We start from the raw sequence: 13965 nt of genomic DNA on the forward strand, positions 1-13965 counted from the left end.
CTCCCGGTCACAGTACTGTTGTTCTCGATGCCGAGTAATTTGCTTAGTTGGAGTGTCATGGAGGGGGGCTTTCTAAAAAAAATAGAATTCGAACTGTTAAAGAATTTTTAGGAATATTTTAAAAAATTTATATCATAAATTTTGTAGTGCAGGTCAATTTAGAATTTATAGTTTTGATATACAAGGAAACTGGTGGTCTTATGGATACAGTACAAAGTCTTTTACATGACCTCTTCTTCTTTAAACATAGAAACATAGGGAACCTACAATGTGGATGAGGGTCCATTGCATATATCTGAAAGGTTTTGAGGGGACTCGTCTTGTAAAGAGCTATGTTCTCGATCACTAGGCTAAACTATTGATTCCTTTCAATTGAAAAAAAAATGCAAGTGCGTGCCTACATAGACATTCACTCCAGCACAACACTAATGTCAAATGCCCTTTGCTTATATATATATATATGGTCGGTAATAAGTTCTTGAATTTATTAATATTTCAAAACAAAATGTACACCATTCTGTAGATCACCATCCAAAAATCTACCAAAAAACCCCTTCCAAAACATGAATAGAAAAAACCCCCGAATTGCCTATTTACTATTGTATACTATAAACATGCATCACAAAAACAGTTTCATGAGCAGTCTATCAGCCCGACATAGATCAAAATTTACATACATGTTTTTTTGTATTTTAAAAAATTGAAAATGAAAGATTGTAAACATCGGCTAATGCAAACTAAATTCATTAACAAGCATTGTCATGTTCTTCATTGAACCTAGCAAGAATTTGCACTGCCTCCTCTGTGCGAGCCCTCGGTCGCAATTCTCGTCTCACTTCCACCCTGGTGATTTCATGTGTTGGGCGAAGGGCTTCTTCCACCCACATTAGCCCTGCAAAAGTTTTGAAAGCCTCCCAACCTCTCCACACTGAAGCTCTACATCTTGCCTTCGTATCATCCTCTGGCCCGCAAACGAATGGAACGGGGTTCACATGTTCAATTGATCCTTTTGATATGTCTATGCCCACTCCCGAGACAACCCACTAAAAAATGGAGTCCAAATCCCAAGGTAATCCTCTGCAATTAAATCATTCAACACGTTTTTCAACGTGGTCATTGTATCTTCAAATTCAAGTCCCCAGGTAGCAATAAGTGAGTAAATGTCCATATTAGTCTTGTATCTATGACTAATATGGACAATATCTTCACCCAACACAAGCTTCACTACCTCTGACAATCTTTCATCCTTGTGATGAAAGAGGCCTTGAATACGCTCGTTCGTCACCTTCCCCACAAATGGCACAAGTTTCTTTTCTATTTTGAAAGTGAAGCATGCCTCCATAATTATCAGCTACAGGGCCATCACCTTAAAACCCCAATCCCTGCTCTCTGCAAATTCATACAGTGGTTTCAAGAAGGAGTGAAAATGAGAATATAAGGCAAACATCACTCAATGTTGCTATTAATGCATAAGGAACTTCGCCCAAGCTCCACATCCAACATCGTCGCCAATGTCAGACTCATAAATGCATATCCATCACAACTCTGTCTAAGTATAATTTCTATTGTGCCTGCACGATTCAACAATAACTTCTCTTCTGAATCGTGCCAACTACCTTGTCCCTCATCCAATGCATCCTCCATCCGCCCTTTTCGAAGTTGCCAATTCCATAATGTCTATGCCCATGTCATCCTCCAATAGATTGTGAAGATCTTCTAATTGGAAATCTTGTACTTCGTCAAACGTGCAAGCCCAGTTTGATAAAGTATCGACTTCTCTATTTCCCTCCCTCTCCACACGAGTGACTTTAAAGTCATTAATATACTTCAAATCATTTTTTATCTTTTGAATAAACTTATTTAGCATCCAAGTCGAAGTATCTCCTCTGATTATAACATTGATAATGAGCAATGAGTCACCCTCCAAATGTAGTTTTTTAAAGCCACATTTTAAACCCCACTCAACCATCAAGAGTGTTGCTTGCACCTTAGCTGCATTGTTCATTCCTCTCTCCAATCGTTTAGCACCCCAAGCTACAATATTGCCTTGCCAATACCGGAACACCACCCCTACACTAGAGTTTCCCGGATTTCCTTTTGACGCCCCATCAAAATTAGCAAATGAAACTGTAAAGTGCATACAAAGAAATCATCAATAGACAAAGCATAATGCAGCTACGAAGGAGCTAAACCATCATTAGACATCCAATATGGTTGTTAATATTATTTACAGTGACTATATTGAAAGAAATGTTGGTTTATTGAAAATAGTATAATTTCAATTGAAAGATTTATAGCATTTAATGTTGACTGCAGAGGGAATTTAGTTATTCTATGTGTACCAACCTGAATGTGTGCCCTTGAATAAGGAATGTGTAGAGGGTATTTGCAGAGCTCAGGAATATGCAATGAATTGGATTGTAATGAAAGTGACACGGAAAATTTTGTCTTATAATATAATTCGAATGTGCAATGTATTCGATTGTGGTAGCTAGCTATTTTCAAATTTGAATTTTTGTGGGAAATAGTCGGTCATGTCATATTAAATATGCAGTCCTCCATTGCTTTGAATTGTTCAGTTTTCTTCTATGCTTGAATGAAACTTGGTTTTTTTTAATTTGATTTTATGCAAATTCTTGGTTACTCGGGAGCCTTACACCAGTTGTTGCAAATGCAAGTACCAAATGCAGATCCATTTAATGCATGAAGTCATGAAGTGATATTTGGAAGAATGTACATTTGAGTGTCTAAGAAGTCTAAAGTTGATTGTTTTTATGTCATGTAATGCACCAATAGTTGTGCATATGTAATTGTAATTGGAGTACATTTGTACTTTTTAGCCACTTGTATAAAGTGGCAAATGTAAACATTAAATTTTTTTTAGAATAACAATGTTTATTATTTGTGCAAGTTGTTTTGTATTAAAATAGGAAATGTACCAATAGTTGTTTGTTTTTTTTACTTTTTTGTTGTCAACTACTAATTCATTTGTGAACATGTATTGGTGTTAAAATAAACATTTACTAGTATTTTTATATTTATGTACTGACAATTATTGTTTTTATGTTTTGGGGGGGTCAACATGGCAATAAGGTGACGGTTATTGGAACTATGTTATCTATTGGTACTCTTCCCCTAATAAGCATTGTTTCTTTAGGTAAAATGTACCACTATTTTTTTAGTATTATAGTGAAATGTCCACTTTGAAGGTATACACCTCCCTAATGACAAGAAGTGGTAAGAAGTTGTATTCATGTAAGACATAATTTTCCTATCTTATAAAGTAAACATTCTTTGAGCCAAAAGTCTTTTATCATTTTTTACACTAATTTAAGATTGAAAATCTTGTCAAAATATTCATCATTAGAATATATCTTAATATTTAATTTTCTTTTGTGAAAGGATTTAATTGAATAATCGTAGTCTTAATTAAAATAGTTTAGAAATAGATGGTTTGTATAGCATTTCATCATGTTTACTAATATATTGTACTCGTTCCTAATTTGTAAGATTTTTCTCTTCTATTTGTATATTTGTTATAACTGTTATTCTTTAAAACATTACAAATAATAATGATGCTTAGGATTGTCAGTTCAAATCTCAAAACATTGTTCAATTTAAAAAAAAAGTTTAGGATTGTCAATAACTGTTTTGAAGACTTGTCATTTATATTAATATAAATAAAGAATAATTAAAAGATAAATGAATAAAGAATTGTGACAGCTATACTCGAAGTACTCAACAACTTGTGCGAAGAAGTGTTTACACTAAGGTCTTGCAAGAGCGTGAGGTGGGGTCCCACATTGCTGGGAGAAGGAACGTGCGGCCGTTGACCCCATAGGCGTTGTAACTGGCACCTGTCGTCTCGTCGACCAGCAGTTGCCCAGCGTAACCGGGATAAGCCCCGCTTCCATACATGCCCGGACACGCCGAGACTGCCTCCAACGGAGCAGCGGCGTCTCCCTGAAAGTATCCTGACTTAAACGGATTCGTCACTGCTCCCGCAATCGTCGCCGCAATGTTGATGATCACACCGTCAATGCCCACATCACCATTGGGGGGCAGCAGAGGAGGGCTCTGCGGGCCATAGATTGGCTGATGAAATGGCCATGCGCACTGCCCCGGGCACTGCGTTGCCGAGTTCCCAACCCACGCATACGCGTATTCAATGTCTGCTATGTCGCTTCCATGGAATCCGCACGAGCTACTGCAGAAGTTCTCCACCATAACATCCTCAGATGTAAGCACCAAATACAACTCCACCTCGCCATTGCTTTTCTTCTTCTCAGGCGGAGGCAGAGCTCCGTACTGGATAGCACTCTTCACCAGGACGGCAATGTCACTTCTTTTCAAGGACTTTCCGAGAGAATGAGCTTCGTCCAGCTTCTGCTTCCCCAGCCTTCGGATCAAAGGCTGACCTTGGTTAATCTGGGAAGGGGCAGAGCCTCTGTAGGCCTCTATTGTTTTCCACCAGGTGAAAACAGAGGGAGAGCCCTGCTTGCCGCTTTCCATTCCCAATGACTGCACGAAATCGGCCACAATGGCGCGCTGCGCGGAAGTGAAATTGCCGTACCAGATGAGATGGAGATTGAGAATGGGCGTTGTGGTAAGCAGAGACCCGTTGTGGTATTGCAGAACAAGAGGCTCCTCTTCTACCAGAGCAAAAAGCTTTCTCCAGTGAAAAAGGGGCCGAGCGGCAGAATCCACTGTGGACAATGCCGCCATACATATTAACAGAAAGTGAATGACAATCTTCTCAGAACCTAAAACAGCCATTTTTAGCGGGATTTATTTGCAGTGGAAGAAAGATTTGAAAGATTCAATTTATGATGAAGTGTGGAAGGGTGGTGTGGGAACAAGAAGGAGGATGGGGTTTAAATAGGCAGAGACGGCGAAGTCACAGCTGGACGAAAACGTTTTGAGAAGGGAGGTTATACCGCTGGCAATCACAAACCGATTACGACTGCAAATTGCAATGGTGGCTTCCTAGCAAATTCCTCTTGTGGCGGTCTCATCTAAAAGACAGCTCTGTTTTATCTGGATGCCATGCACCGAGCGTGCATTATGTTATTTAATTATTTCGTCGGAGGGGTGCGGCTTCGAGGGAGGAAACATAGCTGTCAATGCTTTGCTGGTGGGAAGTTTACTGTAGTTGACAAGGAAGCAATTTTGTCAGTTTGGGTTTTTAATTAAGATAATGTTCCTGAAAACATATTGTTTTAGTCAAATTCAAAGCATGTCACATTACGTTTGAAAGGCAGTTGCAGTTTCTTTCGCCGCAAGAAAGCGAATACGTGAATTGCAAGGGACAACCTGTAAAAGGCACGAACGATTCGCTGTGCTTTTTTTTACATTCAGAGTTGTTTTGGCAGCCAAAACAACATAGGGGAAGTGTATTAGTTATTTACATTTAGTGTATTGTTACTAGCGATCAAATGTAGTATTATAAGTAATTGTTGCTATACACATGTACACTTTCATGCAAATATGTACTACATTGGAAATTCTATAGGTGTGTGACCCGTTGGCTTAGGAAATAGCCTCTAGAATTAAGTTTTTCTTATGATTTGCAACAATCTTTTTTTATTAGGAAAAAGGAGGAGATTTTGGAATTTGAATATATTTTAAAGTGATTTGTTGAAATAGATGATATTTTATAGTAAAAATATTACTATATTCAAATTACTATGATTTATTTATGTAATGAAGGGTATATGTTTACACAATCATTTGTTAACAAATAAATCAGTACTCTTTAAGCCAACAAACAAAGGCTATTGTGAAAATGAAGAAAGTTAGAAGAGTTTATTGCACAAACACATATGTGGCACAAAATAGCAATTTTCATTCATATATTCAATGAATAAATTACATAAGTGGTTATCTAATGTTCAACAATTACAAACATCACCTCAAAGTCTTGAGTCTACAATAATAATTTTTTCTCCAACATTTATCCCATTTTCAAAAAAAGATAATATGACTAGAAACGTTTTGATAATTATCATATTTCTCACTAATGAAATGACACTAAGAATTAAAAAAATCCTTGCATGCTAAGAAGTTGTATAGTTGGGAATAGTGGAGTACTAATGATTTGCATAGTGTTTAGCCTACAACCTTTTGAATATGGAAAGATCACAATGATTAGATTGAAAACTACCAATGAATCTAGTGACATTCATTTATGTACCTTCTTTTAATATACACCAATAGTGCAACATGAGATAATATAAGTTGTATCATCTGTCTGAAGTAGCATTGGGCTAGATCATGTGGTGCTAAAGTTATATTAGCCATGATCTCTCTATAGGGCTTGCTAAATTGTTGACCTATAAGACATCAACCAATGATGGAACATTACAAGGTTGTTAAACTAAAAACCCTTATAAGTTGTGTGGGTAATTGTTCTTTAAGGAGTAATCAATGGCTTGCACTTGTTCTAAAAAAGAGTGGATTTATATTATAACATGGGCCCATCACTACCATCTCAGCATCAAAAGAAACAATAGCGTAATATAACAATTACCCCAGACTAACCATTTTGAAAACTTGTGAGTTAGATCCATGTATCAATTCTAGTGGCATTTATCTTATTATGTCTATGCTTCTTGGAAGAGAAGTAGAAGTTTCCATCAATGCTAACTTACACTGATAAACCAATGGTGTATTGTTAAGAAGTTGTCAAATTGGCAATTCTTTTGTGTTGTGAGATTGTGCCACATAGTAAGTTCCTATCATAAGATTAATGGTTACAAAGATATCATTATTATATTTTGTATCTTGAACTATTTGAATTAATGAGCCCCATTTTATGCCAACCTAGCTTAAAGCATTTAATTGTACAATATTTTAAAATTTATTGTATAGATGATTTTTTAAATATGCACCATCCGTTAATCTTTACCTCCCATCAACAACCATGAAAATGATTAGCACCAAAATATTGAAACAATAATTATGTGAATATAAAAGTTGAGAAATCCAAACCTTGAAGACATTATACCAAATGAGAAAAAGAAAATATTTGAATATTTGAAGATGGGAAAAAAAGGTGGATGAATGTGTTGATTTCTCAAGTACTTTGATAATACATTCCCACCCAAAGGGAAACATTAACCAAGATTTAGTATTATGGCAACCTTAGAGGGTATTTTTTTTCATAAAAAAGAATCTAGACACCCATTTGGGTCTTATAGTCAATTCAAAATTTCAAAAAAATCAATAGAGAAGAAAACTTACATCATCTCAATGATAGTTTGCAAAAGTGTCCACTCAACATTTATAGGATCTATCCTTCATCTTCAAGGCTTTGAAAGAATTATTGAAATCAATGGTATCTTTATAGGATATGCTCATCAACTTCTCCACCATACCTCTAATTGGAATTCCTATTGAGACAATGGGTAGAGAATTGACTCTACTCTATTATTCTATATGCTTATCCCCAATGTTAAAAAATGCATAGTCTATCTATTTGTCATCGATAATTACTTTCAATTCTTTAGATTATAAAACATTTTTATTATAGTGAAATGGGAAATGGATTCGTTGTTGGACCAAAGAGATAATGTGTCCCCTCATTTACCTCACAACCTACAATGAAGTGTCCAAAAATATTTTGTACTTTAGAGAAAATTTATTTCAACTTAATAACTCATTAAATTTCATAACAATAACTCTTATATTGTCCATCCCTACAAAAAGAAAAACCTCATCTATATTGAGTTGTATAGTTTCTCAATTAAGGCATGATATTAGGAGGCTTTAAGAGAGAGTGATAATAAAGTTTGGTCTATATCTTAGTTTTAAACTGTGAATTTAAGTCTTGAGTAGAGGAATACATTTTAAATATGATTAAAAAATGTCTATATTTTCTACTATTCTGGCCTAGTAGGAAACATAAATCTTTTTAACCATTGTGATAACCTCAAGTGCATGATAGAATGTGGATGAGTGTGGCTACTCTCCTCAAGGAAGAGCTAATTATTATGGGTTCACACTCCTTTTGTTGCAAGTGATATGAATTGAGTGTGTATAATGAACTAAGCAAATGATGACTAAATTGAACAAACTTAACAAAATGTAGATGATATAAAATAGATGAAAAAAACAAGAAGAAGATCCGAGAAGGTTATACAGAAAAGAACATAATTTTAGAATTTGGAGAAGATTGGGCAATATGATAGCACAGAGCATTAGTGTCCAAGTGTTTTGAAATATAGAATCATGAACTAGAATAGAATGAGTAGAGGTCTAAACACTTGTCACTAAAATTAAGGTAGAAAGGTAGGACAATAATGTTAGGTGCCAGTGTATTTAGGTTTTAGATAATCTATTAGGTTTTATGATCTTTGTTACAACCCACTCTCTGCTCCTATAACTCTTTAAATTATCAAAATCATCTAGTTCTATGCATGTACATATGAAAGAGGGGAAACATTTATGTTGTATAGGGGCTTGCCTCAGTCAAGCATCATGTTGGTGTTCTCATCTCCACAACAACAACAATGATGATAATGATAAAGAGTGTGTACTCTCATAGGAGCAGCGAAAAAATAAATAACATAAATGTTGTGATGATAAAGTTACCTTAGATGTGGAACCCTTTCTTAGATCCCACACAAGCGGATGATGTAGTGCTCTTTGAAGTCCCACAAGTGTTAAAGTGCATACCATAAAAATGACAATAACTAAAAAACATCAACAATACCTAACTGTAGCTTCACTGTAATAATATTTCCAAATTCTAGTGGGCTTGAGTGTTTCTCATAAATAGATTATGTGTTTAGACAAACTCCCCCTTAGAAGGTATATCTTCAAAGTAGAGAAAGAGGGTTATTTAAATGTATTCTTCTAAACATCAATCAAATTCTGAAATCTACCTCCTCTATTGTTTCCTTGTCTTTCATTAGAGGACAAGGAAACAATACATTAGATGGTAAGTGCACAAAGATGGTTATATTATATATTATATATTATATAATGCATATTATATAACATATTTTTATATTATATAATATGTATTATATAATATATTATATATTATATAATACGTATTATATAATATATTATATATTATATAATACGTATTATATAATATATTATTATATTATATTATATATTATATATTATATATTATATAATATATTATCATATTATATAATATAATATTATTTTAAAATAATTTAACTATAAAAATCCGATATCTGATAAAATCGAATATCGGATTTTATCGGATATTCGATTTTCTGAGACAATATAAGTGAACTGTGACAGCCCGTGAATTATTTTTCACCCACGGGCTGCGCGATTTTTTAAAATCTGATATCCGGTTGGACCCGATATTCGATTTTTTGGTCCAAATTTACAAAAAAATCCATTAAAAAGTAGGGTTTTTATTGTTTTTCATCATTTTCATTCAAATTTTTGTATTTTTTTTAATGTTGATTTGTTTTTCATTCAAAATATGTTTTTTTCATGAAAACTAGGTTTTTATAAATCAAATACAAAATTGTTCAAATTTGTTAACTAAATTCAATTTTTTACATTCAATTAGGTTAAAAATGGGGGATAATAGTGAAAAATTTGATCAACCACAACCGCAACAACCAAACCCTCCTTTGCCAAACCCCCCCTCAATTCAAGATTTAATTGCACAAAATTTGAACCAATTGAGGGGGATTGCAAATGTCTATCATAGGATCCCTCACCTGAACCCAATGTTTGATCCCCTCATGTCGATCATAAAGAGTATAGAAACCATCATTGAGGAGCACAATGTCGCTCTTTTGTGGCGAGATTCTATGAGGGAACAACATACAGATGGCTTGTCCTATAAGGAGATCAAGGATCTCGAGATATCTAAAGCCGCTATTGCCGCATTGTTTGTGAATCCCCGCACTGGTCAACCCGTAGACCCCCCAAAAAAAAACTTTCTATTAAATGGTGCACAAATGATGGTATTGTGAAAAAAAATTAGGATCATTCGTGGATGGTTTTTGATAAACCACCCAACAACAATCTTCTTGTCGCCTTCTACTTCATCAAAAAATTGTATGCTGAGTTTGTTTTAGCAAAAAATGTGAACTACTTTGACATCTGACCTTTCCAGGGTGTGGGTTTAGGTATGCCCCAAAATAGACTTGGGGCAGTCTGAGTAGTCTAGGGCCCATATGTCCCCCCTCCTCCTGTTGATCCCCCACCTCCAATGAAACATCTAGATATCATCTGTGAGGCGACATCATGGACCATATCAGTTATTCACTCTTTGAGTAGCCTTTTGGTTTCTCAAGCTGGGGCAGTAGCTCAGCCTACTTTTGATGGTAGCGGTGCATGCGGTGGCGCTGACACATCTTCCTCGACTCGACATATTTGCATGCCCCATAGTTGTGTCATGTGTGGACAGGTATGCTTGGGTCCAGTTGGAAAACCTGTTGATCCTCCTGCGCACACTGTAGATTATGAGGTACATGAGATACACAATGCACCAGATGTTATGACACAGACTGGAGGATACCCTGGAGAGTCCTCGCATGCTAGAGCGAGGAGGCACCTTCATCATACATTGATGATGTAGTGGTAAGATTTATATTTTCACAGTTCATTATATATTTTAAATGAATATCTATAATCTAGATAATATTAAGTACTAATTTTTATTTACATGGTCTATTTAACAGTTGATGACAGAGGAGGAGTTGACATAGATTCAAGAGGGCACCTTGACGATCATTTCATTTGGCCTTGATAGCTTTACGGTACATATATTATTGCACCTAGTCATTTGTATTTTATTGTACATACAGGCTCATCATTTATATTGGTATTAATTAGATTATGTAGTAACTTGCATGTATATCTTATTACTCTTGTAAGGCACAAGTAGCACGAGTGCGGGGCTGTGTGATTCAAGATCTGGTAGTGCAGTTGGAGACAAGGGAAAGGTAATTGAATGCAAATATGATTGAATGAATAGTTTAAATAACTTATAATGATTATACATGTCTAGGCATAGATTGATAGTTTCATATACTTGTTGTGTATATGTATAGAGAATTATTGGCTTCACATCCTTGTTGACTACACCCACCATACTTGAAGAAGAAGAAGAAGACTAATTTGCATCAATGTCATGTTTGTGAACATATTTATGTTGTGTATGAAAATATTGAAAACATACCTCCTCTACTGAAGACATACATCAACAGTCTTGCAAAGTCAAAGATAAAATGTGGAGATGAGGTAAACAAGAATAGTTAAATTATAGTTCATTTTTTATGTTAACTTTTCGAATGTGAGTTATATAATATAACTAATCTTCATCGTGGTTTTTTTTTTCTTGTGCAGTATCCTTCAGAGCTGAACAGTGCGGTGAAGAGGATTGATTTTGATGATCCATTAGTAGCTTAGGATGTTATAGATAGTTTTGGGATGCTTACATGTCTACTTGGCATGTATATTTTGTATATGGACATACATTCACGTATATAGACATACATTTTGTTTGAGTTGGCATTTATGCCATATTTGTGTATGGGAATACACTTGCAATCATTTGACATTTTTATCTATACAGAAGTTGATATTTGATCATATAAATTATTTCTCATGTGTGCATGGTGTTATCATGGAAAACTTTAATTTTCAATCCAATAATTAACAATGGTTAATAATGGTTATTTAATGAACAATACAATTCATTTCATTTCATCATAAGTGTTGTTTGTATAATGAACAATGCAATTCATTTAATGAACAATACAATACAATTCATTTAATGATCAATACAATTCATTTAATGAACAATATAATACAATTCATTTAATGAAAAATACAATACAATTCATTATTACCCTATGTATGCTCCTATTTTTCCACCCCCACTCAGTTGAACGCTCGGGGTCATACCCTACCGGTGTCATCCCTTGAGCACCTTAAGTGCTAAAAATTGTCAAACTTTGATGGGCCCTAACTCAAACTATGTCGCACCGTTTGATTGTGGGCTACACAATAAAATGGCTTCAAAGATTCAAAGGCCCTTTCTGATATTTGCAAAGTTGGATGTACTTAAAAAAAAAAATTGTACAACATTGTTTGGCTTCATTCCAAGAAACATTTGGGATGCAGTGTGCGGTCTCGGTTATCGATTCTTAATTTTAAAACGTCCTTTACATTGGGTAATACTCTATAATTAGAGTGCCAAAATTCTTGAATCTCCTCCTTAACATTGTCAGTCAACTTTCTATCAACACGTGGAAGCCTCCCACCCAAATTCCCATGTATCATGTTGAAGTGGATCGTCAAGTCTTTGTCTTCGTGCAAGTGCTCTATCCAAAGTTTTACAGTTTATGTTCAAATAAACATAATTTTGTCTCATTTGACGAGCCTTACTCAATTGATGGCTTACTAAGGAGGTTGTAATCACTCTTTGAGCGACTCTCTTATCTCTTTCCTTGGTATTCTTTCCAATAGAATTGAGAGAATCAAATAGATTTTTGGAAATAATAGAATTTATCTCCATCTTCTTGTTCATACGAATCTTCAATTTGTTTAGCAATGGTCTCATCTTTATCATCTTTAGCAATTGAACAAAAAATTGGCATTGCTCAGCCAATGTCTTATTGCTAAAATTTTGGTCGAAAAGTTGTGTAGCCCACAATCGAACGGTTATTGTTGACCTCTTGACTTAAAGATTCAAAATAATGTTGATGCAGAGGAAGGGTGTGATAAATGAACCTTTGATATTTATAAGGGAAATACAAGGTTCAAACCCCTAGGACTACTAGCACCTAAATGGCTCAAATAGGTCAAATGCAAACCAACACTTCTCCAAATGATTCCAAAGGTATGGAATATTTTTACAACCTCCAAATAAGGTTTTTCAACTATTTTTGTGGTTCTAGGAACTCATCCTTAAGCAAAACCCTCTTTTTAGCCTTCTAGGCCTAATTGCCCAATTAGCCCTCTAGCGAGGAAAATGAATTCTTTTCACACAACTTTTCCAAACATCTAAACAAAAAAATTATAGATTTAGACACCCTTTTGGCTTCCCTTTAACATATAAAAATATTTAATATGGCTGGTTTGGAAAGTATATGTTGTCCTGCAACTATGCACTGTTTTTGGACTCCAAAAATGGTAAATTTGCAAAGGAAGTATATATTGTTTTAATTCCCTGACTCCCAAAATCTCAACAGTCATCCAATATGGTTCAAAACTAAGTAAAATGAAATTATTTTCAAGGTTTAACCTTCTTATATGCAAGATCTCAATTTTAGCCTCCCATAAACCCTTAAAAGTAGGGTTTCTCACATACCCCTCTTCCAAACTCTATATCACCCAACTGATGATGGATAAATCTTCCATAGAAAATTTATTGACACTTTCAATCATAAAATATATCCCTCCTTAAGGCATATTTTCTACTGGTGCTCCTTAGCAAGCATTTTCAATGCAATTTACTCATTGTTTTATGGTGATCACCCTCCTCTCGACCTTATCTGCACATACCCTATTAGATTGCTATAATAAATATTAGAAACATGTCATCCCATGAATTCTAGGCCTAGAGAATTCATGGAATGACTTCATTCATTGAAAACTATCAACTATTAAGAAAATGCAAGCAAAACTGTGAGGACAGTCAACCCAAATGTGTAAAACTGAAACCATAAATGAATCTTCAGTGCATAAAACAATGTATCCATGGTTCCTACAATTTTTCAAAGCATTGGAGATCAACACCACGAATTAAAACCAAAATTATAATGCACCAAACATCAAAAATGGCAGAGAATAAAGTGTTTTACTAATTTTCTTGGTTCTCGGTCCATACACCAGCATGATTTGTCATACAAAGCATTACATGAATCTTTTATAACTTCCCCCTAACTATATCAACCACTTTATATTGGTTACATTTCATGGTTAAAGCATTTAACTTCTAAAAACTAATTTCCCCCC

General features: G+C 34.8%; 1 protein-coding gene across 1 annotated transcript; it reads right to left on the reverse strand.

The window, feature by feature from the left end:
• Positions 1-3647: 3647 nt before the first annotated feature.
• LOC131063976 (protein EXORDIUM-like 2) lies at positions 3648-5014 on the reverse strand. The gene has a single exon (XM_057997982.2). The coding sequence runs from the start codon at positions 4774-4776 to the stop codon at positions 3763-3765; it is 1014 nt and encodes a 337-aa protein (XP_057853965.1). The 5' UTR covers positions 4777-5014; the 3' UTR covers positions 3648-3762.
• Between the last annotated feature and the right edge of the window lie 8951 nt (positions 5015-13965).

This window comes from Cryptomeria japonica, chromosome 11, assembly GCF_030272615.1.
Source record: "Cryptomeria japonica chromosome 11, Sugi_1.0, whole genome shotgun sequence".
Lineage (NCBI taxonomy): Eukaryota > Viridiplantae > Streptophyta > Pinopsida > Cupressales > Cupressaceae > Cryptomeria > Cryptomeria japonica.